Source organism: Varroa destructor, unplaced genomic scaffold, assembly GCF_002443255.2.
Source record: "Varroa destructor unplaced genomic scaffold, Vdes_3.0 BEIS01000003.1, whole genome shotgun sequence".
NCBI classification, from domain to species: Eukaryota; Metazoa; Arthropoda; class Arachnida; order Mesostigmata; family Varroidae; genus Varroa; species Varroa destructor.
Window position 1 is genome coordinate 16,714,245 of NW_019211456.1, and position 17,370 is coordinate 16,731,614.

Below are 17,370 nucleotides of genomic sequence, written 5' to 3' on the forward strand. Positions count from 1 at the left end.
CAAGCAGAGGCTTATGGTGTTAGCTAGTGGCTAAGGCGGCGATAGCAGCAGCGCGAATGTCAGATCGACTCATGAAGACTTGACGCGTCACCCACGATGAGTCAACTCGTGCTTGAAAGCGTCCTAAAGCTACAGCCGAGGTAAGCCTTATGCTTTAGGCAAGGTGGCTGCACCAGACGTAAATACTCGATGCGGCAGCTTTTTCTGGTAGTTGATATTGAGCCTCAGAAATAAAAAAGTTGAGGACCTTGCCGGAACTTGTGATCCGTAGGTCATGCCAAAACGAAAATGCTTTTCCTAAGTAGAAGTCAAACTTATTAAGTTATATAATTGCATCAAAATTCGACCATGTTTACATAATCCGCTTCAAGATAGGCTAAGCCTTTTTTGACAGAAAGAAATCTTGTTGTGCTTTGCCACTATACTGGAAAAAAAGTATAGTATATATCTTTGAATTATTTTTGTGGACTACTTAGAAATACAAAAGTTATCGAAACGGTTATTAGGTATGACACAGTGAACCTATTTAGACACTTATGTTTATCATTCAGTACACATAGTGTGCCAAAGACTAAGCAAAATAGTCGATTATCAGTTCCTTGTCCTTCTGCATTAAGCGCTCGATGTCCTTAGGCGCAGCAACGCTGTTAAGAAAACGGCAGGAACTTCACTTTCAGCCTACATTCTTCTGTAAATTGATGCGTCTTCAACGCTATTATCCTTATGATCGCCAAATGCAAATGAGGGAATTAAATGATACGATGATGACGCAACGGTAGCGGTGTGAAGTATAATACCGCCATAAGAGCGAGTTCACTACAACGTATAAGCCCGTATGTATGCACAGCTCGCGCTGTTTTACAAAAGCCGAGAGGCCAGCCGCCAGTGTGACTACGCCATTACATATACATATAATCTGAAGTCGTGTGACGGGTAGCATGCTGCCAGCGGTGGCAGAACTGTGTAGTAAGCAATGTAATTGGCGTTTCAATGAAAGACAGGCAGACAATAGTGCTTCTCTCACCTTATGCGCACGCTTTCTCGTTCAAACTCAGCCTACCGTTGTATGTCGCCCGTTCGTCCCTATTTTCCGTAGAACAAGGCGTTCTTACGTGAATAAGTACCTTATTAGCAACAGGGAGCAGAAGGTGCGGTAGACGCAGAAAGGCAGGCCCAACTTTGCTGTTGCTACTGCTCTTGCTGCAGCTACGTTCGTGGCTGCTTTTCGCATAGGCAACGAGCGGAAAATGCGCCACACAGTCACGTAGATGTCATCTGTCGCACGAAACACTTCGTTGGCAGCACAGAGCACCGCGGTCACCGGGCAAAAACAGCAGCTTTTGCCTGCTGTCATCACCTCTTTCTCTGCCACCTCACCGCCACAATATCGCATCCGTTGACGCTTTGAAGAACTGGTAACCACTTTTGTTGTAGGTGCCAGCACAACGAAGCTTGCCCTCAAACACCAAAATGACAGCGAGATGTGAACGCCCCTTTCTCCTGTGGTCTCTGAGGCTACCCTGTGCTTCACTGAATTTTCTGAAGCTGTTTTTGTGCTTCTGCCGAAGCAGCTTACCAGTTGAGAAACAGAGCGACAGCGGCGGTCGCACCAACCGAAAGGCCCACCACACACCGACGCAGTGTTGATGAAGAACAAGTATACATATGACGATAGACCTACTACGCGCGGGCGAAGAGCCTTTTGCCGCCGCTCTTGTTTGTCGTCATCGTTTGGTTGCTGCTGGTTGGTTCTGCCTAGTGCGACTTGGTACTGTTTTCCGTGCGACTTCGCTATCACCGTCTCGTAGCCTTTTCGTTTTGACGACATGGATCCATCGAGCTTCTTCTCATCTCTGTCGCTGCTGTCAGCCACGACGGGGATCCCTGTGCGCCCCCACTGCCACCAGCGAACGCTGACAGGACGACAACCACAATAAAGATTGTTCTTAAGATCCTCCTCTTTGCTCTCTCTCTCTCTCTCTCTCTCTCTCTTTTTTTTTTTTTTTTTTTTTATAGATTGCTCTTGTTTTTCTCAAAAGCATCAAATGCCCAACTAGTCCGGCACAGAGGGAGATTGTGATGATGATGGTACAAATGATGCAAACTTGATGTGTGTCTGTCCGAGGGAGGAAGATGAAAACGTAAATGATGAAATCACCAATACGCCAACTTTTAGTCCGGTTTCGGTCTTTTCTTGTTGCTGTGGGGCACTAAAATCGCGTCGGCACGGTCGATGGCTGATGCATGCTCTAACTGCATACGAGGGTATCACGGTTGCGGCCATGTCAGAAAAATGGTATATGATCGTGTTGGCGGAGCCGGTAATGGTGACCGCGGCAGAGCTGATGATGTTGGCCATGGTGTGAAGTACATGTCGTCAGCAGTCCGAACATCTTCAGCAGTCTTCAACTCGACAACTTCTGACGGCAACAATAACAACATCCGTGTTGTGGGCCATATCGCGCTTTGAGCAGGTGCGAAGTGAAGACTTCTGCCACCATGTGAATCCGACAGTTTCAGGGCATTACCGCCTGTCTAGTTTGTGACGCTTCGAATACGCGTCAGGGTCAAGCTTGCTCTCCATTGCTAAGAGTCATGATTATCGTAATATAGAATCCTAATGGCGACAGTTCGTTATGATCAACGAATGGAGTAGTCAGATGTGTTAGTTGGTGAAAAGAAAAGTTGGAAAAACGCCGCACGATATTTCGGAATTTGAGTTTAAGCTAACACGAGTAATCTACAAAGGGAAAAACAATAGTGGCGGGACATTTGAAATAAATATGTGTTTTAGTCTGTGTACCTTTTTCTCATCACCATCATCGTCATCATCATCATTATCAATAGATGCACGCTTGGTTATTGATCGACAATACAATGACGATTTACGCTGTCCAAAGGAAATGTTTCCGCTATCTGTGATTGTACATGCACGCTTATATCAATAGTTATCATCTAGCTATTGATTATGTGATTGCTCTGAGCAATTGCTTTTGCCAGTATATAGCCACATGAAGGCTTGGAAGGTTCGAGCCGTGTGAACACTGATACGTCAGCGCCTTGAACTCGGTTTGATTTGCTCATTTCATAAAATTTCCACCATCGTACTATGAACATTACTTAATGTACAATAAGGTACTAATGTTGAGATATTTTATTGATTGTTTGTAATAAAAAGCACAAGGTGTCAATGATTTTATAGCGTCTAAATGGCTACTTAAGTTAATTCTTAACTATGACTGTTTTCGAAATACGTTCGAATTACGTACGAGTAACAAACATAAATTCCTAACTGTATCATTCAGTAAACTACTTAATTATTATAACCTTATTTATATATATGCATATTCATTTTCTATAAAAGATAAACAGCACTATCGATTTCTGAAAGCAGGATCCCTTTTTAGCCTGGTTATTATAAAGGGGTTTTCATATATGTGTGTTGTTATTTATTGACCAGATGTCACAGCCTGTGACAGAGAAATACATTGTCAAGAAATGAGTGTCTTTAAAAACACTCAGCTAGTAGCATTTTTGATGGGCCGGCTATTTAAATCCAATAACTGGGCTATGTGAAACGAAATCAGCTTTCTTCATAAGAAGCCATCATAGGTTCTGCTTTTCTTTAGCGGCTACAGACAATTTTCCACTGGCACATAGAGAAGCACTCATCTGCAGTAGTGAACTTCAAGATGGCACGTTTAGGCGATCGTCACCGATCGCATAGCTGAACCCTTAGGAAACTATACTCTATATCATACGGTAGTAGAAAAGAGAAAATCATGCAAGCAGAATTAGGCTGTCACCCAACTATTTCAAAAAAAGACCTTGTTCAAAAAAGCTGAGAAATGACTAAACGGAATTAGAAACGTATGAACAGGTAAATCTGATGCTTTGAAAAATGAATGCTAATACCCAGAGACAGACAATTGAAGATACTGCCGGAATGACAATAGTACGAGTCCAATAGAGGAAGCCCTATTCTGTTACATTTAGTTGATTGAATAGGGTTCAGCGCGTCATAGTACAGGGTTCTGTGCACAACCTTCGTTTGCAAACACTAAATACAGATCGAACCATAATCACGGGTTTCGGGTATAGACGGGCCACGAAAACAGCGTCGTGATTTGATGATAATCACAAGCTTGCGACCGATAGGAACATCATATATCGACACTGATCAGGAAATCTCATTATTTCTGACCATGTTTGATTATCGCCTCCGATCATCGACGTAGGCCCTAGTAGCTAACAATTTTGCCGTGATATTGAGGTCGTTGTAAGGACTCATCAATTTGATAAATAACTTTTGATCAAATCAATAGATAATGTGAAATGGCGCGACCTTAGGTCACCTGTAGGTACGTCGTAAACAGACTGATTAGAGTACCTGAGACGCAGTACGTGCGAAGAAAGGTAGTCGCCGGGTACTTCAGTTAGCGGAACAAATAATCGTTTTCAACATGGATGAGAATATTTGACATTTACTTCTTGGAAACGCGGTAATGTAGATAGATAAAGGTACGATCGAAGCCGAACACCAAAGCAATCGCCGGGAAGCCTACGGCCAGTGCTATGCGTTGCAGCTGATCAATGTGTGCTCATGGTATGTGTATATAGCCTTTGCTTTCTCGATGGTACAGTCGAAATTGCTGCATCAGGCCTCAAAATATTTACATGACAACAAATATACTTGATTTGAAAAATGTTTAAATTTACGGAGCTCGTTCCGGTACTGACCAGTTTTTTTTTAAAACTCATCTCTTAAAAAGTAGATCAGTGTCAATGAGATCCATGACGGACGTTTCGGCGGAATCTGTTCCCTAGGATGCGCTTGTATTGGCGATGAAGCTCTGCTTAAACGTTCGCACTAATGTGATCCCATCGTAGCTTCTTCAAGATAATACAGATTTAATTAAGTCAGCCTCGTAACCTGTTGACGATAGCATAAAACGAACTTCTCGTATTGCACTCGTAGCGTAAAACAATTTTCTACTTTTGAACAAAATGGCCTGGCAAGGTAAGTGAGCTACAACCAGGAAACGGATTTGAAAAAAAAAACTGTATACTTGTATTTAACTGTCATCGTTATAGCTAAGCTAGACACTATCGTCGGCCGCTATTTGACACTGGCAGAATTGAATAGCGTATCTATCATGTAGCGCATATCCGACGAAAAGGCTGCTATTTTGGCCTGCTAACGAATGAGCCTTCTGTCGGAAGTGTTGCACTTGCGAGCGACGAACGATCTCGTGAGATCACATAACTCGATCAGAATCATCATACTGAGATCAGAATATAAATACCCCAGCCAACTTCCTTTTTGGCCATTTTTGTTATGAAGGATATAAACAACAGGGGAAAAACGCAGCGATTCATGAGATCGTTAGGTAAGCGCTAATCATTAAACAATCTGCTACCATCAGTGACTCCTTACTGGTTTCTATCGTTGTATTAAGTGTTTGTTTTATTAATGCATCAAAGACACCCTCCACTGGATAGTGCACGTACGGTTAGTGAACCCATTGGAGTCGTTCAGGTCAACCAACAATCTGGCACTTTATTTTAGACTACCTGAGAATCCGATATAGTTCTAGTTGTGCACAACTATACCGCGGCTTTGCCTTCAAGTTCCCTATTTGCTACTTTTTACGTAAAAGTGTAATTAAAAAAAAAAAAGGCTCAAATTGCCTAGCTGCTGCGAGCAAACGCTTTATTTAGGCGCCGCTTATATTTTCATCATATTAAATGATATTCAACAACATATTGTTATACCATTACAAATTAAAGCCAACTGAGCGTCCTATTGAAACAACAATTTCACATGTTCATTGTCTTCGCTCGATCTTTAGCCCAAAAAAAAAAAGAAAGTTTTCTGTGGGAAGTGTTCTTCAGGTTACGGACGTATTTCGCTGAGTGGCGTGAATGGTGTGCGCACTACGCATACGGTACCAGCTGAGATTCTACGTTCTCTTTTAGCGACGGCCGCATTAATCATCGTCTCGGGAAATTGATGTGCCCATAGAATGGCAAGTAACATACGAAAAAGCTCTACTAAGCCCTGATAGAGAATTGGGACACGAAACTCGTCGGTGGGCGACAATCTAAATCTGATGATGAGGCAAGGGCCGTTAGTTGATGATCCTGCACCGTTGAAGAGTTAACAGATGATGATAGTCTTGGGGATTAACTTCTTCTTGTTGTAGGCTCACTATGAGAACAACGAAGTTATTCAAACCATTGCATAACATGTGTCCAACATGTTGAAATACAATATTGAGAGTTATAAGGGACTCAGGTTCTATTTTTTGCAGCAGGAAATTGTCATTGTTTCAAACACAGAAAGCACATTGTGCCTCTGAATGGCTGGTGATACCAGCTGGAACTTGTTTGAGAATGATAGATTAGCTTTACTTGGCCCCCGCAGTGACCGGAAGATACGATATTTCGAGGGATATAACTGCGAATTAAACTGTTAGTCCGCAGGAAAGCACCATGTTGAAATTATTTACATGACAACAAGTTGTATAATCAGTTCGAAGGGCCGATTATTCAGATTTAGTTAACCAATTCCACCGAGCTGATATAACGTCAAGACATACAGTCAGTGTGGGAATGTATGGATATCGACCTATTATACCTAAATGGACACGAATAAAGGAATATGCTTCATGAAGGCATATGGATGCACAGTAAAGCAATTAACAACAATAATGAAAGCCATCGAGTGTCTGGCCAAAGCTTCGTGCTAGTATATTCGCATTAAAGAAAAACTTGTCCCGCTTTATGGCCACCGGCGGACGTCGTTGTAATTTAGCATTGTGACACGTATGATGCGTCCTTCCAGTGTCTTACTGGCGAAAGTATCCATGGAAAAGAACTACGTGCCGCTTTCTTGAGACATCTTTTTGCCACAGTCTTTAGGCATGGGTAGGCAAACGACTCTTTGTAAGGTGATCAAAATTCAAATTGAAAATCATAGTCAATTTCAGTAAATATCTAGAGACTAAATTTGACAATTATTGCTTGTCAATGCACTGAAATCGACGTGCCGGCACATATTACCTAGTGATACGACCTACAAAATACTTCGTATCTCTAGGTCTTAGTAAACGGCCTCTAATCGTCCATAAGAGGGATCATTCATAGAAAATGGTAACCATGCGCGCCTGCATGTAGGCGCACAAGGACGAATGACATGAACGCATGGCTTGAAGAAAAACAAGCGAGATAACAGCGGTCGGCATACAATAGCGTTGCATATGAAACCTCTCCAGTATGCTAGATTAGCTTGCCATACGTTACCAAAATAACTTCCCTATTATATACGAACGATTAAACTATGGCCGTATTAAATTTTAAGATTATTCAGGTATAGTTTCCAGTGTAAGCCGCTGAAGAATGCCTCATAACAATAGCTTCAAATGTACTGCTATATACGCTGATTCTAAAATGAGCATGATTTTGTCGAAATCGTGCTCGTCTTGAGAACACGTGCCTTGGGCTTCGGAAAGGCAAACAATCACAAGAGACCGAAATAGCCTCCCGAAATAGGCCCCAGATCCATTACTTTTTTCGGGGGTGTTTTTTTCTTTTATCATGTATGCAGCACTGGGTATAAAGTGGTACTTTAGCACTCTAAGCATCTACACGTCAATGTCTGATAAGGCTTTTTTTTCTTCTGTTTAATTGCTTGTCGAATTAAAGCACGAGTTGAAAACAGAGGCACTAGCTACATGTCGTGAAATTTTATACAATTTCTTTGTCATTAATTACAACCTAAAGCGACTTGTGACGCCGCCGGTGTCGTTTACCTACAAGGCGAACTTCTGTCCCTTGTAAAATTAATGTATGATTAACGATAACTCGGCGCAATCGCTTCGGGTCACTCACCGTCCTGAGAAATCGTAGCCATGCAGGAAATAAACACATTTGTCAAAAATTGATGTTTCCATGTAATGAATCAAGAACACCAACTCGTCTGAATGGTCTGGCTGTACGTGAGGATCGAAATGTCTCTCGCTTTTTGTAGCATTAAAACGCTTAAAAAGTCGTTAACATATTTCTGCCCAATTCAGGTGTCTGAAATCGTTGACCCGAATAGCCGGGCTGATGAAAACAGATATGGACTCGAACCCAATTTTGTCTCGAACAATAATAAGAAGTGCGGATGATTACGGCGATTTCTCTCAGCATTTATACACACCACAAGGTTGATCGTGTCCATTAGGTTTGCAAAAGCGTCAATTGCGCAAGGCAGGAGGTACGGAAATGGAAAGCGGGAAAAAAAAGCGAAAATATTCTTTACTTCAGTACGCCTTACCTTATCTTTAAATGATTAGTGCGTTTATTTATAGGAACATTGCCTTTCAACGTGTTTTTTCGACGATATGCGTGTTCACGAAATACATCGTGACTGCTAGAGGATTATTCTAGAGAGTCCCACGCGAACAGAGAGAATTAAGTAATTGAACTTGATATATCATCGGTATCAATTAGCTGACGAATAGAATCAAAGTAGTTAGTGTAGCATCACTTTGTTCGTGCATGCACGCCTGTTTCGAAAAGATCAAGCGATAACCTTATTTTTCTACTGGAAATATCTATCAAACTGTAAAGAAACAACAAATACACGAATATTTACCCAACCGTGCGCAACAATTTTTGAATTACAGTTATCAGTAGCCACGTCCGCGTCATGCGTCGGACGACGATGGTTTAAAAAGATCGTGAGATTTACTTTTAGGCTTCGCACGCTACCAATTTCTTCCATAATTATAGTCATTTGAAAAAAAAAAACGCCAGTAGTCATTCTGTTAGAATTAACAACTTGTTGCTCTCAGTCTGGCATGTTTACAAATACCACCTCGCATAACCTCGTCCCGGCGTGAGAGGTGTTGGTAGGCTGTCGTTGAAGGATCGGGCGGCGTAAAATTATTTTGTTGTCGTATGATTCGTACTAGTGGGGAATACTTTTCGGAACGTCTGCCTGCCTACGTGGTGTCACGAGGCCATGGGAAACAATTTGTCTTTCGTTCTTCATAAATGAATAAGGACTGCGTATGACTCGGTTTCCCCTCAGTCCAGTCGACAAGAACAAGCTAAACTGGCAAGTACTTTAAGGAGGACTGAAAATTTCTAAAAATTATGCTAATTATTACATCAATAGAAAATGGTCCTGAAGAGACAAGAATAGGCCGTCGGTAACAAGCTGCCTTTTGGCAGATTTTCTCTATTTTCATAATCAACTCGTAATGGGACGACGTCGCAAAGTACGAAAAGGTTTATTAGAGCACCGATTACAAGTGCGTTAATTCTTGCTCGACGTGAAGATTTTAGCGACGGAAGTGCGGGACCACCCTGACAAAGTTTATCATAGTCAGAGACGAGCTCATAGTTGGTGATATCTTCAACTATACGATGCGTAAATTGGGATCCAGCCAAGCATGTCCCAGGTGAAAACACAGAATTAGCTCGACCAGCTATGGCGTCACACTTTTAGCTCTGGAAAGTTTAAACAGTCGTATTTTCAACGACTCGAACAGTGTTAATTAACGCTGCAGTTGAAAATGCCAGCACCAACGCTCAATCTGCAGCAATATATTCAAAAAAAAAAGCGATCACAGTTGGCAACGGGACGTCATGATAAGGACTGTGTATCATCAGGACAAACCGGAGTCAACGTTCTGCTACATACAGGGTGGATAAACAATAGGCTTATAGTAGAAGCCTAGACGAGAAATACCCACACACGCATTTTGTACAGTTGATTGTTCGAGTTTTAAAAATGTAAGCTCACCATTGAAGCGGGACAGGGCTAATAAGTAGGTTTACGTGCAAACACGGGAGAGAAATATTCCATAGTTATATTGTCGCAAGCTGCCCGTCACGCCTTTAATAATATACTGCGCTTCGGTGACTTTGGTCCGCTCTCGTGCTAAGTGAGAAGAAAAAACATGATACCAGTGACTCAGACTCATCACAATGCACCTTCTCTATGCATGAATGTATTACACATGTAATCGTGCATCTTAGAGTGACTTTTTTTTTTGTTGCATCGTTTGTACATGTGTCAGAATATCAACTACCGAGCATATATGGACTAATCTTGTCGTGAATAATCAGTCAAGGTGTCAGCGCTGAATAATAATAAAAACACATTTAATAAAAGTATACTGTTTTAATATAGACATTCGTATGTAACGAAAAAAATATACCGTGTATCCATCTTGCATGCCTATCTCACACTTCAATCTTAGCTTTCAGCCCATTTTTGCACAGCTTATTCTTTTCCCATTCCTGTATTATCAGCTGAATCTACTCGTGAGATGGGCATGCTTTTGGCGGTAAAAATCCAAAAAGGCCCATGTTCTGATTCATAACTGCTCCAACATACGGAGAAGCGTCCAGGCATACTTGTTAAAATGAACCAGTCCATCTAATTTGATTTAATGTACATAAATATAGCTGAAGATTTGCAATAGCTGCAAATTGGTTGAGAATAGCTAGCTTGATATTTGAATAGTTCTCAATAGAAAACACAAAACCTATTCGAATTAAAATTTTCTTTAATTAAGAAGATGTGTTATTTGCCAAATATCCGTTCCTGGTGATTCTAGTTTACAATGGATTTTTTTTTAACATTATTTAATTAGAAATACACACGTATGATGCGGTTATCATTTAACGTTGAATGTTTGTTGACGATTTATCCATGGTTGATACGACCCCACTAAAACTGCGAGACGTTGCCTTTGCACTGCACGCGGTAAGCACATGTCACGGGCCTGCCTCGCCCAGTTTTCCGACAGCGTACGCCTTTCGTTGAAAGGATTTAAAGTCATTAATTGGCACAAAGTCAAATAATCGAATCCCTTGAGGATCGATAGAATTAACAGATGGAATTCCTGCGCTATAAATTTAATTTATAATAAATTTAACAATAAAAGGAAGATGATTGAGTCTGCCTTTTTTAGCGTTTTATCTCTCGTTAGCCGTTTACCCATCGTTCACAAGTTCATAGCAGTTGAAGTTTGAAGAATAACGTTTGTGCGGCCCATTACGACGTCCAGCGTCAACAGACAGAACGAGTGAACGTGCACGAAGTGCGCATTGTTACGAAAGAAAACCAGCCCTTATTCTTCTTCCGTCTCTAGGGGTCATGACAGACCTTACGGCAAACCGTATAGCGTTATTTTTCCGAGAGAACGTGCGCCGCTACGCCAACGAAGATTATTCGAATTTCCATGAAATCATACACGATAATATTGTTTGCTTAATAACAAGCCAAACTTCGGTTGTCACAGACGACACTGCCATAGAGCTTTACATTGTAAAACGACGTCTATTTTTGGCTAGTTAATGGCATGAGCGAGGAAAATAAGTGTCAGTTAGGCCGCATGATATATTACAGATAAATAACCAACCAGCGCTAGAAACGAGTTCTCGTTTCGTAGTTACGTAGCTTCAATATCGAAGCGTCACTTCATTGGAGTAATTTGCTGATGTGTGAAATCTATCCTGTGGGTGATCGTATTTTCGATAACTCGGTCCAACTCGGTAACTTCGGTATAAAATATAACGATACATAGAATAGAATAGAATCCAACGAATAGCGATGTCAAAACTATCGACCACTGCAAGAACTGCTGAAACATTGTAAATGTCGTCAAAATAACTTTGATTGACAAAATTATTAAGGCATTATTTTTAAAATAACAATATAATTAATAATAATTTTCTTAAGAAATTCTTCGAACAACAGCCCTATACTCGATTTTAGGAGGAACAGCGGCAAATCGTTTGGCAGTAAAGGCTCGAGGCCAATGTCCATTGTATAACTACCTTATTTTAATGGCCTTCTGGCTTAGTTTAAATGGCGTACCAGTCTGTTTATTAGAAACCTATTTTAAGAAAAGAACTACGCTTTGATCTCAGACAAACATGGTAAACAGATTTAGGAGTGACCTATGCGTAGAACAGCCTTGCGGCAAACGATATATTGGACGCTATCTTCGACATGATCGATGCGCCCATACCAGACAGAAGCTAATATTTACCGACGCTTTAGTGGACAAACACTCAAAAATTACGTCCATTAAATAAAATCCTATACACAAGATAGATCTGTTGCACAGATTAGCTTCGTAAGTATCACATTCTACGAGGCACTCTATAACAGACCCAACCTGAATTTTAGGTGATAAAAGGTCTCTAACAGAATTCATGCAGTACATCGTGTCTACCATCAAGGCTCTTTCTCTCCAAGCAAAAAAGGACATAGAATAATAATAATTTTCCAGTACCGCAAATGTCATCTATTCTCTACGAAAGGATAATACGTTTTTCTACTTTTCTAATTCTAACGCTAGAATAAAGATGGTACGCTTATTTTAATCGTAAAATTTTTAAAAGAGCCTCTATATTTGCCAGTTCATCGTTGGTAAGCGGTTCGACATCCGAAGCTCTTGTTATCTAAATCCATTTTCCAATATTTAAAAAGCTATGTGTTCAGAGAAAGCAAAACGAACGTATTTCTTACGACTGTCGTTTGTATAAGATAACGAAATGTACAGTAACGCGCCACTATACAATTACTAAAATTCATATATTAGTCCCAGTTAGTTATTTTTCTGTCTGACATTTTAGGGGATATATTTAGTGAAAGTTGATAGTTTTTTCTTAATTTTCGTAAGCGTCTGTGCAAGCCTATTGTAAGGTAAGTATAAGAGTACTTATCTATGCAATAAAAGATGTTCTTCAAAGAAATAAAAGAACTTCTCTAGGGCTGGATATACTGATGAAACGTTTACCACATTAAGGATTTGGCGTTTTTAGACACGACCGTTATTAAAAGATATGGATACAAAGATGGTAAATTCAGAATAGTACTAGCGTAGCCATAAAAAGGTAAAGGGAACCATGAAGGCAAAAGCCATGACGTTTATTTATATTATTGATATATATATATATATATATATATATATATATATATATATAATATTATTGACAAATCCTACTATTTATTACCTTTATTATTTTAACATACGTTTATTCTCTATTTAAACATTATAATCAGGGAGAGCTAGAGAAATCGATCTCACTAGCGAGAGACGGCATAAGACGAGCTTCTTCTTAGTGTTAAATAACGAACGACTCTATCACCTTTCTTGCATGAAGATTTTTGCTACTATTGTACGCAAAATGTATGCTTACATGCACCCGTCATACTCTCCGAATTTAGATGTGATAACTAAATATGGACATCGATATATATATATAGAGAACACCGATAATACTGCTCAGTCGTTGTTTATACGACGTTCGACGATAACTTGTCGTAGCTCTCTTCATTTATAATAATGCAGTTGACGTTCACTGATTCGGAGTTCGGGTTGATAACTTTCTGTTGGATGTATGGAACTTAAATAGACGCTCGATCTATTGGCCTCAGTGTGTGAAACGTGACAAACGGTGCTGTCCATTTCATGATTGACAGCTACTGCCGGCAGACAGTATACCTCACCAGGGGTTTTGATACCGCTACTCAACGTATTCCTATGGTTCTATCGGAACGGATAGTTCTGTGTAGTCGATCTAGAGATACTGAGCAGAAAAACAGTTGTTAAACGCGTCGTACGCAGCTACGCAGACCTTCATTGAAAACTAAGCTTTACGATGCTCGGATTCGAGTGTGAGCTGACCTTCTGTGTTCTAGCGGTTCAAGTGCCGGACGTCAAGCCCAAAACGTAGCACGTTCGTGTCAATTAGTAGCAACATGTTATCACTATGCTGTCGCAAGGACATCATCTTTAGAGTAAAGTCCCTCGTCGAGAAATTGGTATATATAGAAACTGGTTGTAGCGAGGTTTTCTTCGCTTGCTTCATACTAGTCCCTGAGCTCAGTGACCCCGAACTCTTGAAACGTCTAATGAAAAAACGCTAGCAAATCTCTTAATGTCAATTTGATAAGAACTACAAATTGATCTGTCTACACATTAAGCCTATGCTTCATCCTGTTCCTTATAATGATGATTGCCTAAACCTATCCGAAAGCCCGTCTTATTGAGTCAGGTCATTTTATTATTCAGTCTCTGATGCCGGTTGAATCGTTTCCTCTACTATTTAATTGTTTACCGAGGCAAAGGTATTACAAATGTTCATGCAATATACCCAGCTCACAGTAGATGAAGTTAAATTGACATCAGAGAGAAAACATTACCTATAAAAGGCTATAAAACTTGGTACTCTTTCTAAAGGAATCTTTGCAGTTTTCTACTGCAGATACTTTCCTGTATCTAAGCGGCCATTGATAATTGGCAACAGAAACATTCAGCTTTCCCTAGTGCTGGTGCGTCGTAATTCATTTACGCAATAGGAATGTCAATTATTGAGTACTGCGTAAATTTCTTCACACTTCAAAAAAATATATTTCAAATAAAATATTAGATATAATTACCGAAAGGCCATCGAAATATTTTTTCTGTGTATCTTCTATGCAGTTACGAACAGTATATATGGTTCACGTATATTATACATACATACATACAAAGTGTTTAGGTAATCACTTTACGTGCACTGTTACTTATAAATAAGATATGGCCAAAGGGGAATCACGACGAATTATAGAGGTCAACATTATATTTGGATTAACAAAGAGTGGCTTATAAACACGCAGTAGATAAAAAGAAGTCCGTTATATTCTAGCATACCAGAACTTTGATTGGTGCACCAGATCTATCGTTGTGTAAAAGAATCAATTCTACAGAGAATAGTAAACTGATTATCGTAAGTAGTCAATTTTTAGCAAGCGTAAAACCCAAAATAGTTATCTAGATTGCCATGTCTGGATAAGTGCGACAGTACTATATCTTCAAATGAAGAGCCCACAATTACTAATGATAAGTCCGTCTAAAGGAATGCCCCTTAAGATACGTTTTTGAGAATGGCCAAAAACTTTCGGTGTCAACCTAGACATTCTTTAACTCTCATAACCTACAAAACAATAGTTTGTGGGTGTGCAACCCAGTGCATATGCAGTACATACTGTTAGATACTTGCCCAGTATATTGCATCAGGTGCTTCAGCGCTTAGAACTATTAATACTAAAATACCGTGAAATATATGGTCGATTTCGTTTGACCTTCTCTTATATTCCAGTAGGTTCGATGTAAGAACTCTACAGACTTAGCGCATAACGACATAATGCGTATTACAAACTAACAATATATAATTGCTTGAGGCAGAGGCAGTGGCTTGAGTATAAAATCAATTGAACGCCACCGAACCATTCACAATGGGAGTTGCTTCGCTGTTTATTCATTTGTTTAATTCGGTGATAGGCTGTATCGGCGTGTTGTGCCAAGGCGAAGGTTGGACACAGCGAGAAGAGGCGCGACGAGCGAACGTAGGACTTAGTTGGACAAGCGAGCACTGCAGATCAAGGCGAGCTGCGATGGAAAAGAAGCGAGCAAAGGAGCAGATCAAATAACGCAGATTATTATTAACCAAGAGCAGATTAAAAGTTCTCGCGCCAGGAAGTCGAGACCGGAAGCAGTCGAGCAGACGACGCGCGCGCCTTCGGCCATCCACAGAGCGGCCGTGTTTGTCCGTGTGTATGTTTCTGTTTGCCCTTTTTTACGGAACATTAACTTTGCATATCCTCTACTTCGCCCGAGGGCAGCTACTACTACAGCGACCGACAGTACTGCTTCTGTCGCTACCTTCACAAGAACCACAGCCGCCGCGACCGATTCCTCTCGCTGCATCCGTCCAAAACCGACATTCGTATCGCCGCAAACGTGCGACTAAGCAAACCGTGACACTGTGCATTTCGTCGTCCTATTCGTCCTCACGCTCGATGCCTAGAGGGTAAGGAGCGGCTTGCGTACGAGCCTGTAAAGACAGAGAATAGTCGTATGTGACATGATGGCATTCGCAAGGCTATAGTAATGGTACAAGAGACAAGTTAGCAGCTGTTCACATATTGAAAAAGAAACGATTAAGGCCTCTGAAACTTATTTTAGCTGGTGGTTTTAATCAAATTTCGTGTAGAGTTAGCTTGTCATTAAATAGGGCCATAAAATACAGTCAGTTAATATCTCGCGACGACTATCTGACACATTACGCGAATGTAAGCTACTTCTTTGGATTTTGCTTGGCAAGAAAAATGACGCCTAATAAATGACCCAGATGTGCTATTCTAAAGACGCAACTGTGCATGCGGTATTAGTTAGTGGATTAAATTCTATGTATGAAACGTCGGTACGACGCCATATTTGCTTATCTATCGCAACTCGAAGAGTTTGCCAACGGTATTCGTTTGAAACAAAGGGTGAGCGGGGAACTGAGTAAGGAAATATTGGATAGCGCCGCTGAAAACTGTAGTAGCGGAATGCTAATCTCATTAAATTTCCGGTTCTGCAATGCCGTGTTTATTTCGTTCGCCATTTCTCGCCGCTAAATCGTCATTAAAAATGTTATTAGCTATTTCCTGAACTGAACAAACGGCACAGTTAATTATGAAATTTGAAAATGAGATAGCAACGGCGTCATTTTTTCATAACGGTATAACGAATGCATCGTAATCGGATTAGCGAACATTATTTGTCTGTTTAGGTTTCTTTTTTGCAGCATTATCATATAAACTATGCCGATAAAGTAACTAACATTTCGAAGACCTCAGACGACAAGACGCTTATCATGCTCGAGCATCGAGGCAATTTCGGTACTCTAAATTAGCGCAATGCTAGTCTAAGATAGTTTATTTTTGCGCAATATTCGATTTTTAATATTCATCTAACCTTCTTGGTAGTAATGCTATGATCCTCTGACAAAGCTGCCTGTGGTTTATAGATCCTTGCGAATCCTTTATGTAAACACCCTCTTTTTAAACTGACACACAATTAGTTATGTTGTTTTTGTCAAAATCTGTATATATATATATATACACATATATATGTACGTGATCAATGAACTTTTAAAACTTGACAAGGTGATGTAGCACATTATTCCAATGAGTACCTAATAACTTTGCTAATTAGGTACTTGTTCGAACGTTTTTCGAATCTTCGACAATTGCGGCGAAACAGAAGGACAGAAAGCAACTTCGTGAGTACGCACTTCGTCATCTGCTACTGCTAAACTGACGAATGGGTAAATATTTTGTTTGCACTCGTTGAAATATGCATGGAGATCGCCCAGCTGTTTGTTCGACAGGCCAGCATCTGGCCAATTTTTTCCATCACATAATGCTATAGGCCAAGCCGTCTGTTACTGATGATGCTAAGGCTATGTCACCAATAGGAGACTTATGAATTAAGACTATTTAATTAAAAAGCGTGAAATCAAAGACTTGCTTGTCGGGGCGAT

General features: G+C 40.4%; 1 protein-coding gene and 1 long non-coding RNA gene across 7 annotated transcripts in view; one reads left to right on the top strand and one right to left on the bottom strand.

Moving 5' to 3' along the window:
* LOC111248026 (uncharacterized) lies at positions 1-16,213 on the top strand. 2 transcript variants are annotated; one of them, XR_002672374.2, is made up of 2 exons: positions 1-140; positions 15,342-16,213. It is a non-coding gene; the product is annotated as an uncharacterized LOC111248026 (long non-coding RNA). The 2 variants fall into 2 exon arrangements; XR_015322866.1 differs by lacking the exon at positions 1-140 and adding an exon at positions 12,580-12,718.
* The window catches only part of LOC147756591 (uncharacterized), an 18,434-nt gene continuing 11,614 nt past the window's right edge, over positions 10,551-17,370 (bottom strand). For 3 of the 5 annotated variants that reach the window (XR_015322842.1, XR_015322843.1, XM_086982322.1), the window contains one exon: positions 10,551-15,894. Coding sequence is in view for 1 of the 5 variants with exons in the window: in XM_086982322.1 (XP_086838448.1) it covers positions 15,841-15,894 (54 nt within the window). In the remaining 4 variants the exon portion in view is untranslated. Of the gene's footprint in view, positions 15,895-16,802; positions 17,136-17,370 lie in introns of those variants that run through there. The other 2 variants (XR_015322845.1, XR_015322844.1) reach the window with 2 other exon arrangements.